Genomic DNA, 14,374 nt, shown 5'->3' on the forward strand with positions numbered 1-14,374 from the left:
GGTGCCACTCTTTTCCCATTTGGTATAATCCCTGATCCTGTCGTCGAAGATCCAGTCAAGATGAAGACCGCTGTTGCGTCGCTACTCCTGGCTGCCTTGAGCGGTGGCAGTGTGGCTCGACCTCACGAGTCTCAGCTCAGTGCACGCATCTTCGGTCCTGCTGAGCTTCAAGCCTTCACTGCCCCTCAAGCTGTTTCCATGGTCGACATGAAGCAGCAGAAGATTAGCCATAGAGATGCAAAGCGAGCCGAAGGAACCTACGACCTCAATAGATACGAGAGAGCCGGTCCTGCACCGTGTATCAACGGAACCGCTGCTGGTTACGCTTGCAGTCGCGTCGACCTGCTCGACTTCCTCCGCCATCAAGATATGGGTGCCACCGAGGTCCTAGAGGGTAACGATGTCTGGGGTAAGCTATATGTCCCCTTGCGCGCATAAGCCGTATGCTGACCTATGTGTAGGATGGACTTCTGCCGACGGGCGCGAGTTCGGCGCTGTCGGTCAAGCTGAAGGAACGGCCTTCGTCGAGATCAAGTCTGACGGCAGCTTGGTCTACTTGGGCCGACTGCCAACGCAGACCGAACCTTCAACATGGCGTGATATGAAGACGATCAAGAATCACATCTACATTGGTTCCGAAGCGGAGGGCCACGGCCTTCAAATCTTCGACATGAGGAAGCTTCTCGATATCGACCCAGCCAGCCCCGTTACGTTCCCATTGTCGTCACTTACGGCCCATTTCGATGGATTTGGCAGCAGCCACAACGTTGTTGCGAATGAAGAGACAAACATGATCTATGTCGTGGGGACCGAACGATCCTTGCCGTGCCGTGCCGGGCTCTGGATGATTGACGTCTTCCACCCTGAGCGCCCTCAGGATATGGGCTGCGTGAGCTCGGACGGCTATGTCCACGACGCACAGTGTGTCATCTACACAGGCCCGCATAAGGCATACCAGGGCAAAGAGATCTGCTTCAACTACAACGAGGACGCCTTGACCATCGTGGACGTCACCCGCAAGCCGACGCCCGTGATGCTCTCGCGCACGACGTACAAGGGAGCGACTTACACACACCAGGGCTGGCTCGCCAATGCCGACATGACGTACCTGCTGCTGGACGACGAGCTGGACGAGCAGCGCCAGAACGGCCCCGCGGCCGACCAGCGCACCACCACCTACGTCGTGGACATCAAGGATCTCAAGAACCCCGTCTTCAAGTCGGTTTACAAGAGCCCCGCGAAGAGCATCGACCACAACCAGTACGTGATCGACGGCGTCTCATACCAGTCCAACTACGGCTCGGGACTCCGCATCGTCGATGTCCGCTCCGTCGGCCGCGACGAGGGCGCCTCCAGCGGCTTCATGGAGGCTGGATACTTCGACTGCCGCCCGGAAGATGACGCGGTTGGTGGCGAGGCCACCTTTGACGGAGCCTGGAGCGTTTACCCCTACTTCAAGAGCGGCTACATCCTGCTCAACAGCATTGAGCGCGGTGTCTTCTCGCTCAAGTACCACGGGTAAAGACCAAAAATGATCCATAGAATTATAACGGCCGAGTAAGAAAATAATAATAATCACCATCATGATCATGACAAGATGCCGTTTTTGCTCTCTCCAACCGGGATCACAACCCCAAAAGGTACTTCCAGCGTTATCGCGTTTCTCCGATAAAGCTGCTGGCTGCTGCACTGCGGGGAATCAGGGACCCTGCGACCCTGCGACCCTGGGGGGTGCGTGGATGCGGGGCAGCCTTGCTGGAGCTTCCTGCCCAATCTTCCAATCTCCGTCTCCGGACATGGATTTCTCTCGGTAATCCGTCAGCTAAACCCCAATTACTTACCTCCACATACCCGGCGGCCCATCAGGCTGGCCAGAGACAACAACAACAGCAACCACAAGTGCCGTTGTCTGCAGCTGTTCATCCAACGGCCTTGCCCCGAGTCGCCGAAATGGAGAGTCTACCGGCTCTCGAGTCGCTCCCTAATGAGATCATCCTCGAAGTCCTGTCTTGTAGGTTCCGGTTCTTAGTACTTGGCTATCTGCTGTACATGTGTGGAGCGGAACAACACTGACTGAGGCTTGATAATCCATCCAGTCCTAGAAACGAAGGATATCATCCACCTCCAATGTTGTTCTCGGAAGCTCCTGAAGCTGAGCCGTGATAATGTTTTCTGGCGAACAAGGTGTTTTTTGACATCCTCTTTCTTGGAGGGCATCAATCTCCGACGCGGCCCCAGTTTCCCCGATTCTTTCGACGAGGGCGCCCTCATCGACGACGTGCGTGGCCGCGACCCGATTCAGAAGATCACCGCGAACTGGGACCCCTCGTTTCCTGGAGAGAACACCAACTGGTACGATGAGTATATTCACCGAAACAGTCCTATCGCAGTATCATGGTTGGAGAGGCCTCGACTAAGGGACAGCGGCCTGAGGGATACCATCGAAGCCAAGGGCATTGCGGTATACCAGCATGGCCATGAAGAAGTATTCGCCGTCTCCCCCTCGACGACGGCTCCGTATGTTTATGGGACGTCAAAGGCACTCGTCCTGGCAACAGGAAAGGGTCAATATTGCAAAAAAGCCAGCCTGGATTACTTCGCACTGGTACTAAAAGCCCCTTCTTGAGCCCGGACTGCGTGAGCATCGACAATTCCCGGGGCAGAGCTTTCTTCGCCGGTAAGTGGTTACGACCTTTTTTTCTCGTTACTGTCAAGCCCTCACTATCTCAAACTCCTGCGCACCTGCCGACGACCGCATCAACCCGGCAGGCGGTAGACAGAACAGGAAGTACCGCATACGAATTCTTAAGATATCTACCCGTTATCATTCTTAAAGATTCTTAAATAAACTTTCCGAGTACGTCTCGATTTTATTACATTAGCGGTACTTTTATCTTTGTCACCCGCCTGCCAGGGGCCCGACGATGTCACCTCGCCTCGGGCCTAATTCTAAATCTGGCGGCGGATCTCCGGGGGCAGATGCGAGAATGACGTTATATACGTTGGCGATACAGTGGCCCCGCAACGCAGGCATATCGGCCCCTCCACGTCATTCATTATCAGGCTCTCCGATGCAATGGGAAGCAGGTTATCCCCGGAGCATATACTGACTACTAGCATAGTCCAAGGCCATGTTGTGGAAGTTGACTTGGAAACACTTCAAGTCGTACGAGATCAAGCCTACGAATGGACTATAACAACGATGTCCGGCGCTCAGCCAGGAGTCCCGCTGACTATAGGTACTCTCCACGGTATTCATCTTCATGATTTCCGATACGGGCGTTACGTTGAACGGACTCGCCAAGAGCGCATCGACGATTTTGACAGATATTCACCACGACGATTGTCCTTGCTGTTGTCTTCAGACCCGCTTCCGCCGTATGCGCCACTACCTCACTCAAACCCGTTGAGTATATTACACCTCGAACAGCCTGGGAACAAACAGGCAGTATCCGATGACATATTTGTTGCTGGACGTTTCTCGAATATTCTGAACTACGATCGGCGCATGTTTCCTTCCATCAAGGACTCACTGCACTCCGGCGCCAGACTTTGCAGTCTCACATCACTCCCTTACCCCTTCTCAAGTGTTGATAGTGAACTTCGCCGAAGGGGTGAGCTCTCAATCGAGCAAGTCGAGAGGATCAAGGGGGCGACAGGAGGCAGGACTCTGGTTGCCTGTGGGGAGTATAACACCAAGGGCTCACTCGAGATATATGGCTTGGGGCCTCCGGTTCCGGGAAAAGAGTCCTATGGAGTCAATCGGAACTCGGTAATGAAGAATCGACAGACAGCTTCTAAGTCGAAGCTACTGTCTGTGATCAACCATGGCACATGTCTCTTGGTCTCGGACGGCCAGGGGTATCTAAAATGGGTTGAGAGAGATGGTTTCACCGAGGTTCGTAGCCACTATATTGGCCCAGCCGAACGAGTTGTTGGTCACTCTTCGCTATTCAACGAGATGCCCGGCTCTGGAGAGATTGCCCGGAAGCTCCTGTCGACCCAGTCACGCCAAGCTGGCGATGACAAGTCGAACGACGACGACATCTTGTTCTGGACAGGCGAGAAGCTGGGACTGGCCAACTTCTCATCAAAGCAAGGCTTCACGGCTGATGATTTCGAGGAAGGAGACACCAGAACACCCGAGGAAATGGCAGTCGAGAGAGAGAGACAGCAGTACGAAGAAAGAATGAGGCAAGCCATGGAGCGAGATGCGGACGGGGTCCGCTTGTTTAAGGTCCTTGGGGCAGGTCTCCGCGGCTGACATCTGACATCTGGATACCGGGGATAACGGCGATCACGAAGTTTATCGCGGCTGTTATGGGTTCCAATCCCATCGCAGCGAGAATGGGTTCTCCACAGTGGATAGGATCATCTAGATATGTCCACGTCTCGTCTCTCCACAGCGGGTTCGTGGTCTGAGCTACTCGCTATCCGATCCACCTTGGCATTACGTAGCAGTAGCAATAGCAGCCGCAGCAGCAGCAGCTGGCAGTAGTACTACAAAGATAGCGGTAGGGCAGTGAGCACGCGGTAGCATTGAAATAACGAAAACCACAACCCGACTCTCAAGTCCTGTTGTTCGACCCACGTGTGCTGAGCGATCCCATAACGGCGAAAGCGCTGCTTCCAACAGATTTTGCCATGTTGCGGGATACCCAGTGCGACTGACAAATGGATGACAAATGGATAGTCGAAATACATGAAATCACTCCGCTGGATACAAACTAATTGAATCATCATCAACAGAAAGTAGAATACGAAAGGCAGCACGGTCGCCGCCAAGGGATCGCAAAAAGCTCCTTGGTAGCAAGAAATGTAGTTAAGATGGATTCCAAGCTAGGCAATCACTCATCGTGGGAGAAGGCTTAGGGTGAATGAGCACAAGGTAACTCCGGGGAGGTTAAAGAAGATCAGCGTTGGGGCCCTTATTTACATACTTGAGTTCCAATATAGCCCCGCATATCGTCGCCGGGTCGCTCGAAAGCAAGGCGGAGGGCGGATGTCTCGCCAATGTCAGTGAGGCGAAGTGGTGTGGTCAAAATGTCCAATGCGCGGTAGCGGACTTGGAAAAGGTGGCGGTGGTCTATTGCAAGACGCAGGAGGCAGGAGGTGGGAGGCAGGCTCCTCCGACGTGTACACTGGGTGCACTACATATAGTACCTTATGTATGTAGTCGCCTAGGTCGCAATGGTTGCATGTTGTGTAGCTTTTTGGATGCAGCAGACCAGCCGACGAGTCGAGTTGATGCAGATCTCTCTATGCCATTCATCAGACCCAAATGGGAGAGCGGAAAGGACTGCCAGCCTCGAGGATTTTCGTCCTTCTGGTGTTTGGTTTTGCCTCAACGTTGTTGTTGCAGGCAAATATGAGGCAGCCAATGAGAGAAAGTAATGTCCAAAACCAATGGGCAATTTCTGGCCAGCACCCAGCAGGTGGCCCCCCCTGTAACCAAGCGGGTGACCCACCTGCCACCGGTCCGTGTCTGATCTTCCTGGGTGCTTGGTGCTGGCTTGGTTTGGTGCGTGTCCAATTCATCAGTTGAGCAACGTGGACGAAGCCCGTTGTTTCCTTTCGCCAATCTCCGAGTTACTCGACGACAATCGACCATGGTTTTTGTTTGTTAACTGCTGTTTTGTTTCCTCTGGCGCCAGAACGCAGGTTGGCCGGCTGGTGGTTCTTTTGCCACCGGGGGCCCCTCCACAACAAATTTGGAGTCGAGTCTAGACGTGCCAACTGTACTTTAGCCCTTGGATGGTACAGCACTGTATGCAATTGTAATAATACGATGCAGTGCGGTGCGGAAGTGAGTATGGACAGTATGCCACCCGGCTTTGATTGATCACCGACAGACAGATTGGTTGCATGAGGGGCTTACAGTAACCAAGTTGAGCACGCGCGAGATATCTCTCACACCGCTCCGCCGCTGTCTCGATGGTCGTCCGTCGGAAGACTCTCTGTCCGTCTGCCTGCCTGCCTGCCTGCCTGCCTGCCTGTCTGTCTGTCTCTCTGTCTGCCCCCGGGATGGGATCGTTGCTTACCTACTGCAACTGCACGGTCATCCAGTCCCTCTGCTGGACCAAACTCTATTGACGCGACTACATACTGTGCCAGGAAGGGATCTCCTTGGCTGGTACGCTGGCTGCGTTCCAAGTTCAACACTTTATCTTTACCCACCCCATCTGATTCATCCAATCATCCCCGATCGAAGGATGTGATCCGCCGTCCCGGCAGTCAGAGTGCGTCCCGCGTGCGCCGTACTGCAAGCGCACAAACCCAGCGGATTGTGGCCAGGCATACCATGCTATCTTTTTAATGTGGTCCTCTGTTTCTCTCCGTCTCTTCCAGGGAAACCCTGAGTCCCATCGCCTTGAACCGAAGACTGGTTGACTCTGACTCTTGAGACAGGAAGACAACATCTCTGATCCACCTGTTCTTTGTTCCAATCGGCCGTTGCGTGGTGTCATTCCCCGTCCAATAGCTGCCCAAGTGAGGCAAAACGATTCTCTCTCTTTCCTCTTTCTTTTCCGTGTCTGCCAATATTCTGTTTTCGTCAATTTCATTTTTACAATTCGTTCAACGGGAATTTTTTGGACGTCTTGTGCCCGAGCCTCAACCGCACCGCTCCCTGTGCTCTACGACCCCTGGCGTTCTGTCACACACCGCATCTGCCGCCACCGACAATGCTTGCTTTCTGATGCGTATGAAGTTCCTGCTCAGTCCCTCAACCGATCGATCACCTGCACCTTGTTTCTCTTCTCCTCACAACTATCGGCCCTTCGTGATCGCTGGTCTGTGTTGATTCCCCTCCATCTTGGTCATTCCGCTACCAACTATGATCAATGGAGGGTTGGCATCTTGGAGGGACTGCCATGGAGCGGTCATCAAGTGCCCCCTCCGCATCCGATTATAAGCATTTCGCTTATCCGAAAGTGGCCGGAAGAGGCAAACGCTACGTCGATAACTACGACTGTCACGTTTCGTCTTATGATGAGACTATGCTGCATCAGCCCAAGCGAGTACGGTTAGCAGGCCATTTCCACCAAGCAGACCGGCCAGCTTTTTTCATCATAAAAGAGGCCGGTGTTCCGTGTGTGGTGTCAGGCCGCGGCCCCTACGACATTCGCGCAGCGACGAGGAGTCCAGTCGGCGAGGTCGACGGAAACGTCCACTTCCAGGGCTTCCCGCCGACACGAGGGCACAACAGCCCCTTGTACTCACGAACATCAAGCGGGCTTTCGATGGTTTGCGACGAAGGCCACCCCTCACCGGACTCGCCAGAAGTCCGTGAGCGTAACGGCCCTGTGTATCGCCGAATAGCAAGCGGGCTTTCGATACCTGTCAACGATGGCACGTCTGAGAGAGCAGGCGACGACGCAGATAGTCATGATGCCGATTTAGCAGCCGCTTACATGGTAGAAAACCGTATCTCGCAGCGCTCTCGATGGGGTGGTCACACTAAAGTCGAGCGAGTCTTGAGGAGTCTTATCTCGCCACGGTCTCCAGGCCAGGAATTCACGCTCGACAACGACGCACTTGAGAGCATATTCTACGCGGCAAACGAGATATTCTTTTTCGGCAGTCTCAAGGGACGCGTTACTTGGGACTGGTCAGATGCTAGCAATGCCGAGTTTTGCAGCAGCATTGTTGGGACGACGGCGTTACGACAGGCCGATAATGGGTTCGAGACTCTCATTATCCTCTCACATCACTATCTGAGAGATAAAAGATATAACCGACGACTGCTCATTTCTACGTTTCTGCACGAAATGATCCACAGTTACTTGTTTGTTCACTGTGGCGACAGTGCTCGGCGCTGCGGAGGGCATACGGACGGCTTCCACCGCATTGCACGGCTTATCGATGATTGGGCTGGGCCCGAGATACTATTTCTCAGTAACATGGAGGCAGACCTGGACGCTTTCCGTCAACCACAAACTACGCACGATCACGGCGACGTCCACGGCAGTTGCATGATGCAACTACCCAGGCACCATGCCTGGGCTTCTCCAATGATCAGGTCCAAGAGTGCTTGGCCTGATATACGTTGATCGGGAGCCAGCAGCTTGCACGATGGAAGCAAGCCTGGTTCCGGCATCTTTTCAGCTTCACATTATAGCATTTTAATGGGGAGCGACTCGGTTTCTTTTGTTTTACTTGAGCATTGCACCGGCGTTCCTTGTCCACGGGCTGTTTTGGCATTATTTTGGGAGGCATATCGTTCCAAGGGTGTACTAGATCTGGGGCGCATCATCTATCATCTTGTAGATACTCCTATATGTGTATAAGGCTCTCCACCAAGGCGGCTTCAAGGGTTGGTCGTTCGGTGTTCTGGGATATGGCTGTTTGGTTACTATTCGTTGTAGAAATTCCAGACCAGCCAAAAGACTGGTCCACGTACATTACGATGGGCTAACCAATCACTCATCTACTTGTGTATTACCAATATATTATAAATAAAATCTATCTATCAGACAAATTGGCTTCCCCATAGGTCCACGAATGATGAACCCCAATTTGAGGATGGTCTTCATATAATGAATGACTCGAGCCAGCCGGTGTAAGGCGGACTGTAAGTGTAGGGCGCCCTTTGGTTTCCATAGCCTGCTTTGCTTGCTCTAGGGCCTATAAAACCACATGGCGCGCCTTGAGGAATGCGTATTATGCACTACCATGTAATAACAAACCCGTATCACCCAGTTGCTGGTTGTGCCTGCGGCCAGGCCCAATTGAACGGCCAGCCTGGCCCCCGGGCTGACCAGAAGTATTGGTACCGACGACAAGATGAGCGCCCGATATTGATAAGGCAAGACAATACGCACCCCAGCTGATGAGAGCGAAGCATTATCGTGGGCAACACTGAGACTACACAACCACACCAATCTAATATCTGTTCATGACGCCATTGCTCATGCGCCTGCATCGCTTTTCAACTCTGGCTCTCTTGTAGCTGGGGATGGATTGTGTTCTTGCTAAAGCTATGCTTGTTAGTTTATGGTGTCGCGGAGTAGGACGTGATATGTGGGGTGAGGGATGAATGGTAGGGGAGCAGAGGAGCAGAGGAGCCTGTCTTTGGGCGAGGCCTCGTCGCTGGCTCCTGATTTTAGAAATGATGATGGCTATAGAGCTCCCATGGAATTTGATCACGCCTTTCTTCTTTGACCTGAGTTCTTGCTTAAATCATAGATCGAGATCCATTCAGATAAATACCAGTAAAAGTTGAAGAAGGCTCATTTCTTGGATACCGTATGAATTTCGGGTTCAAAGGGGCTAATAGACATTGTACTCATCGTGGTAGGCTTCATGTTTCTCCCTAAATTGCTTGAGGCACTGCCTTTTTAGACTGTTGTCCTGTTTCTGGACAGATATGTGCGAGATAGGGGTCTGAACGGGTCATTGTAAAGGGGATCTTGACGACATATTCTATAACTACGAGGGCTTCGGATCAAATGGAATGACATTCTTCAATAAAATCAAGCAAGGTGAAGACGAATCGGCACCGTGCAGTGAACTCATCTTGGGTACTATGAGGTGGGCCACAGTTCTTTATGTATTCCACGCCTACAACCGTGAGGCCAAAGTGAGGACAATGTGCTGATGTGATTATTGGAACAATCACCTAGACAGAAAATCAGACAGCTAAACTCACCACACCAGTTGGTATTCCCTACATGCATCGGCGGTTTTTGCCAAATTCCCAACGTCCCTCATCAGACACATACTTCTTACTGCAGTCGACGCCGTCGGTGTGGTCGATGGGATTGGTGATCCGTCTGCACTCGTCTCCTTCCATACATTATCATCATTCCCAGCAGCAGGAACTCCAACCTGTCCGTTTTTCCCACTAAGCAGACAATTTACAAGATCTTCTAGATTGTGTCCTCCTCTTTTGGTTCTTTCAAGATCAGTCAGTCAGAAACTGTCCCCACATCAAGCACATCAAGCACATCAGTCACACCTTCCTTCGTTCTGCACGTCACTTTCGGCACTGCTCTTCTCTCGGCTTGTACTTCGTCCCTGGCCCGGATTGGATTGGCAAATATTCTTTCTCCCACTCCCTTCTCAGATTGATCGTTGTCTCGAATCAAATCCAAGCACGTCAGGTGTTGCCATCTTCTTTGGGATCTTCGGGTAAGTCTATCCTTACCTATCCATCCTTTCCTTCCTCTCCTTGCAGCTAGCTAATCTGCTGACTCACAAATCATCTTCTAGGTCTACAAGTGAGCGCACGTCTGCGCTTCCCTGTGACTCTTGCCCTTTTCTTCGGCTCAACTATTATTGAGAGAGGCAAGTGACTGCCTGCCTCGAACCAAGGTCTGAGGCCGTGCAAGGTTCTATGACTAACACACACACTTGCAGGCGCGAGAGGTCGTGGCCATGCCTGGAAGCGGCAAGCCTCGTGAAGAAGGCGACCTCTTCCCCTCTTTCCTTAACCAGACGCCCCCGGACCCTGTCCATGAGCAGACTCCTGATCGACCCAAACGAAGCCTCACGCCACGCGGCCACATCTTCCGCGATTTCAGCGAGGCCCACCGCAACATCACAGGTAGCAGCCGCTTAAAGTCGACCAACCCCTTTGCAACCCCGCCTCATGACTCTAGCAATGATATTCCACTGCAAGATCTCTCAAGCCCATACCTGCCCAACAGCAATGGAAGGATGCTCAGTGATCAGCCATCTAGTCAACCATTCGACTTTGTCTTGCCCTACCCTCAGCGATCAGACAAAGGAAGATCTCTCACAGACCACAAGCACGTTTCTCGGGGCTCTTCCGTATTTGCTTCTTCTTCCGGTTTTGAGGATGGATCCTCAGTAAGCTCAAAGGGGGCTGCTGCCGAGGCAACAGATGACAGCCAGAAAGCTGATACCTCCAAGTGTACCGCTGACAAGCTCCTTGATCAGCACGTTGAAATTGACCTTCAAAGACGATCAAGTCACGACAGCGTCGTTAATGATTATCTCCTCGCGTTTCCAAAACCTCGGGGCCGTAAGCAGAACAACAGCCAGGCAGGCCGATCAAAATCGATAACCCCGTGCCCGAAGCCACCATCTCAGCGCAATAATCGTGAAGGGTCTCTGACAGTAAGTGCATTCTTCAGACCTCAAGGAAATGTGACCTGACCATCAACAGGTCAACTACCAAGCGAGAACACCCCATTTGACACCAACACATAGTATTTTACTAAAGAAGACGGTGTTGGACACACCTGATATCGATGCTAAAGGCCGCACGAGGCCATCGTCTCATGAGGGCGTCACTATTACTGATTCAGACCATTCCTTCATCGATGAGGATACTCTGCGATACTTGAGACATGGCCACCACAGCCTTCTTCCCAGTCCCTTGCGAGTGCCGTCCGATGCCACTGATGTGTTTTCCGATCAAATTCGAAAGCCTGGCCTACTTGGCGAAGTCGAAACGTCCTTTAAGAATGGTACCTTTTTCGAGTCGCGTAGTGACCCCTTCAAGTACGATAGCCGGGAGTACAGAGCAGCACTTCAAGCTGCCAGAGAGAGGGAGGTCAGCCAAGCCTTGGAAGTTGGTGTAGATGTGGATTGCGCTCTTTCCTATCCTGATAAAAACCAAGCAGGCCAGGAAGGTATGGATTTAAACAACGAGGGTATCAAAGTCAAGCCCCGTGAACATCTTGGCCAATCAGTGGGTAACTTTTACGATTCCACAACGTTGGATGCTCTGCGTGGCCAAGGGCCCAAACCAGTGTGCGACGAAGCCGATATCAAAGTGATAGTCATGGCACTGACGGCGCAGGGGCATGTTCTCAATAACGAGGAGGCACAAAATCACCTGTTCGGCCGAGATGCCAAGAAGGGCAGTAGCATAGCTGCTGGAATTCCAAAGGAGGCGACAAAGGAGGGTGACTGGGTCACAGAGGCGACCAGCGAAGTGGAATTTGACACTGGTGCTACTGCGCCATTCAGCGACGATCGTTCCAGCCGCATGATAAAAGTCACAGGAAGCAGTGTTGCCGATGTCTCTGATCATGGAAGTGACGGGGCACCTCTGAGGAGATTCAACTCAGGCAACCACATTCTTCGTCATCCACCTGGCCCTAGGAATACATCGCCAAGGAGATATGATGTACACGATCTCAAAGACACCGAGCAGAGGGTCATGCTTCCAAGGCCGAATTTCCCGCGTATCAACATGTTCGCCCAGAACTCGCTGCGGACCAGGCCGGATGTTCCCTCAAAGCCGGGTCGGCACCCACTTCCCCCAAACATGCGACCACAGATGCAAAATCCCTTTACCCGGAGGCGAAGCGGGTATCAGCGTGCTGGGCCCAGTAGCTACTTCGGCTATGCGCGAGACCGGACTAAGTCTTCCAAGTACGACTTTCGTGACTCGGCTTCTAGCTATGGACAAGCAAGCGCCATGAATCACGCCGCTGGGGATATCTATGGCACTCTGCCATCTACTTCGATGGGCTCTATCAATACGCAGAAGGTCCTGGCATTCGCGAATACGCAAGCTAATCCATATGACAATCGACTTGAACCTGATACAGAGATCCGGAAACCAACCTCGGACCATGCTCGCAATTTCGAGGGTGGGTATTCCGATCCCGGTGAGCAGTACCAACCTGCTGCAGCAGTAAGTCCTGCAGATAATGGGACTACTCCTACAGACCGAAGCTTTCCCTTCCCTCTTTTGGACTTACGGGAAGCGCAGGAACTGCAAAAGAAGCAGAGGGAAAGCGGTAACACGGATGAGACTGAGGATAGCACAACGAGATATCAGCGTGCGATGAGTGGCACTGCTGGTCGGAATACGGCTACACCTACTCAACTGCAGCAGCCTCGCCGTGCTTACGTGCACCCCAATTCAGGCGCAAGACGGTTGGGAAGAGCATCCACTCTATCATCGAGCTTTTCACCCCCTTCTTGGTTTGTAGGCGGAGACGGTTGTCCCGGTAAGTGCCGATGGAACCCAATGAAAGGACTTAGCTAACTGTTTTAGATACACCTACACCCAGGATAGGAGGGCACGACTCGATAACACCCACCACAACCTTTGACACCACGAGTTCAAGGGCCCCCAGATTCAAGTGGTTCACGATTGAACAATCGCCGCGCCAACCACGCCTCCTTCCCGTCGACAAGAGTGCCCGCAGAACCGGCGGACATGCGATTGACGAACCAAGCATCACCGTTGATGAATCTGCCGAGGCCGATAACATATCTCCCTGGGGTTGCCAGCGACGTAAGCAGTTCTTCTATATGATATTGGCTTTGTCTGTTCTCCCTTTCTTTGGGATTATGGCATTACACGGCTCATTCAATACGCTTCTTGCGTCCTACACGGAGGGCAAGGTCTTTCGTTTTACGAAGAAGCAGAGGAGAGCTATCAAGCTCATGCTTGTGACAGAGGCGATAATCTGTGTGGCCATTGCCTTGATTGTCATCTTTGTCCAATTCTCCAAGGCTTAGTGGCCATGGCCGTGTTGATGCTGAGCCAAGAAAGGACGATTCGCTCCCTCACAAGCCTGCTGACACTACGAGGCCCGAACTATAGCCCGAACTCACCCGATGGGCGACACATGAGCAGAGAATCTACCGACATGTGGCCAAGACTACAACTCGACCTCACTCTTCCCTGTACTAACTGCTCATACTTCTTCATCTACTGACTCCGCTGCTTGGAGTCTCCGGCTCCGTCGAATCAGTATTCAACTATGAAGCCCTGTGATAACTAAAAGGCCAGGTGCATCTGCAAGCACTTGGATTACGACACCTGCATTATTCTGCGCTCTTTTGCCTGAAAACGCATGCGCTAAGATTTCGAGAGTGGGTTGAAGAATTTTCCCTACGTTGCGATTGATTTACCTTTGTTCTGGCTCTTAGGGAATGCTATATTCATTCTGTTCTGTCTTTTCTCAGCCAACTTTCGACTGTTCACTTGATGAGAGCTACGTGCAAAGAGATGCATTTCGCTGGCACTGCGATATACAAGTCGCAAATCACTTGGATTTCCGCCCAGACACTCAGACAATGCTTGCCGATGCGACTCGATCAACCTCTACTGGACCTATTTGGGATCTCACTCTCTTGCACAATCTGGTCTTGTCTTTGGCGTTCTCGGCCGGAACTAATGATGGTATTGGAAGACAAAAGCAGGTGGCTATTGGTTTTCCCCTTTTGTATGAGGGGGTCTGGTCTGGTCTGGCGAAGCTTGGTGGAAATGGATCATAACTTGCATGGAACAGCATGGGTTATGAATGCCGGGCAGATTTCGACGAATCGTATATAGACGAGATAGTTGCTGTATAAAGCATGCTCCAAACTTGGCTTTCGCATGTGTGTGGCAAAATTTGAATGTCATTGCGTAGTTGGTGGACTGAGGCTTCTTGGTTAG

The 14,374-nt window shown here is 52.2% G+C and overlaps 4 protein-coding genes across 4 annotated transcripts; all 4 read left to right on the forward strand.

The window, feature by feature from the left end:
• Window positions 1-60: 60 nt before the first annotated feature.
• Window positions 61-1,522, forward strand: PG998_007282 (uncharacterized protein; the record flags this gene model as incomplete). Its single annotated transcript, XM_066874098.1, has 2 exons — window positions 61-409; window positions 462-1,522. 2 exons carry the CDS (start codon window positions 61-63, stop codon window positions 1,520-1,522), a joined length of 1,410 nt encoding a protein of 469 aa, XP_066730043.1.
• Window positions 1,523-1,950: 428 nt separating this feature from the next.
• PG998_007283 (Myosin-1) lies at window positions 1,951-4,264 on the forward strand (the record flags this gene model as incomplete). Its single annotated transcript, XM_066874099.1, has 4 exons — window positions 1,951-2,011; window positions 2,097-2,517; window positions 2,559-2,677; window positions 3,123-4,264. 4 exons carry the CDS (start codon window positions 1,951-1,953, stop codon window positions 4,262-4,264), a joined length of 1,743 nt encoding a protein of 580 aa, XP_066730044.1.
• Window positions 4,265-6,872: 2,608 nt separating this feature from the next.
• On the forward strand, window positions 6,873-8,051 carry PG998_007284 (metallopeptidase; the record flags this gene model as incomplete). Its single annotated transcript, XM_066874100.1, has 1 exon — window positions 6,873-8,051. The coding sequence occupies one exon, from the start codon at window positions 6,873-6,875 to the stop codon at window positions 8,049-8,051; it is 1,179 nt and encodes a 392-aa protein (XP_066730045.1).
• A 2,326-nt stretch (window positions 8,052-10,377) lies between these two features.
• Window positions 10,378-13,449, forward strand: PG998_007285 (uncharacterized protein; the record flags this gene model as incomplete). The annotated part of the gene is made up of 3 exons (XM_066874101.1): window positions 10,378-11,082; window positions 11,132-12,932; window positions 12,980-13,449. 3 exons carry the CDS (start codon window positions 10,378-10,380, stop codon window positions 13,447-13,449), a joined length of 2,976 nt encoding a protein of 991 aa, XP_066730046.1.
• Between the last annotated feature and the right edge of the window lie 925 nt (window positions 13,450-14,374).

The sequence above is a fragment of the Apiospora kogelbergensis genome, assembly GCF_038363985.1.
Source record: "Apiospora kogelbergensis strain CBS 113332 chromosome Unknown utg000005l_segment0_segment0, whole genome shotgun sequence".
NCBI classification, from domain to species: domain Eukaryota; kingdom Fungi; phylum Ascomycota; class Sordariomycetes; order Amphisphaeriales; family Apiosporaceae; genus Apiospora; species Apiospora kogelbergensis.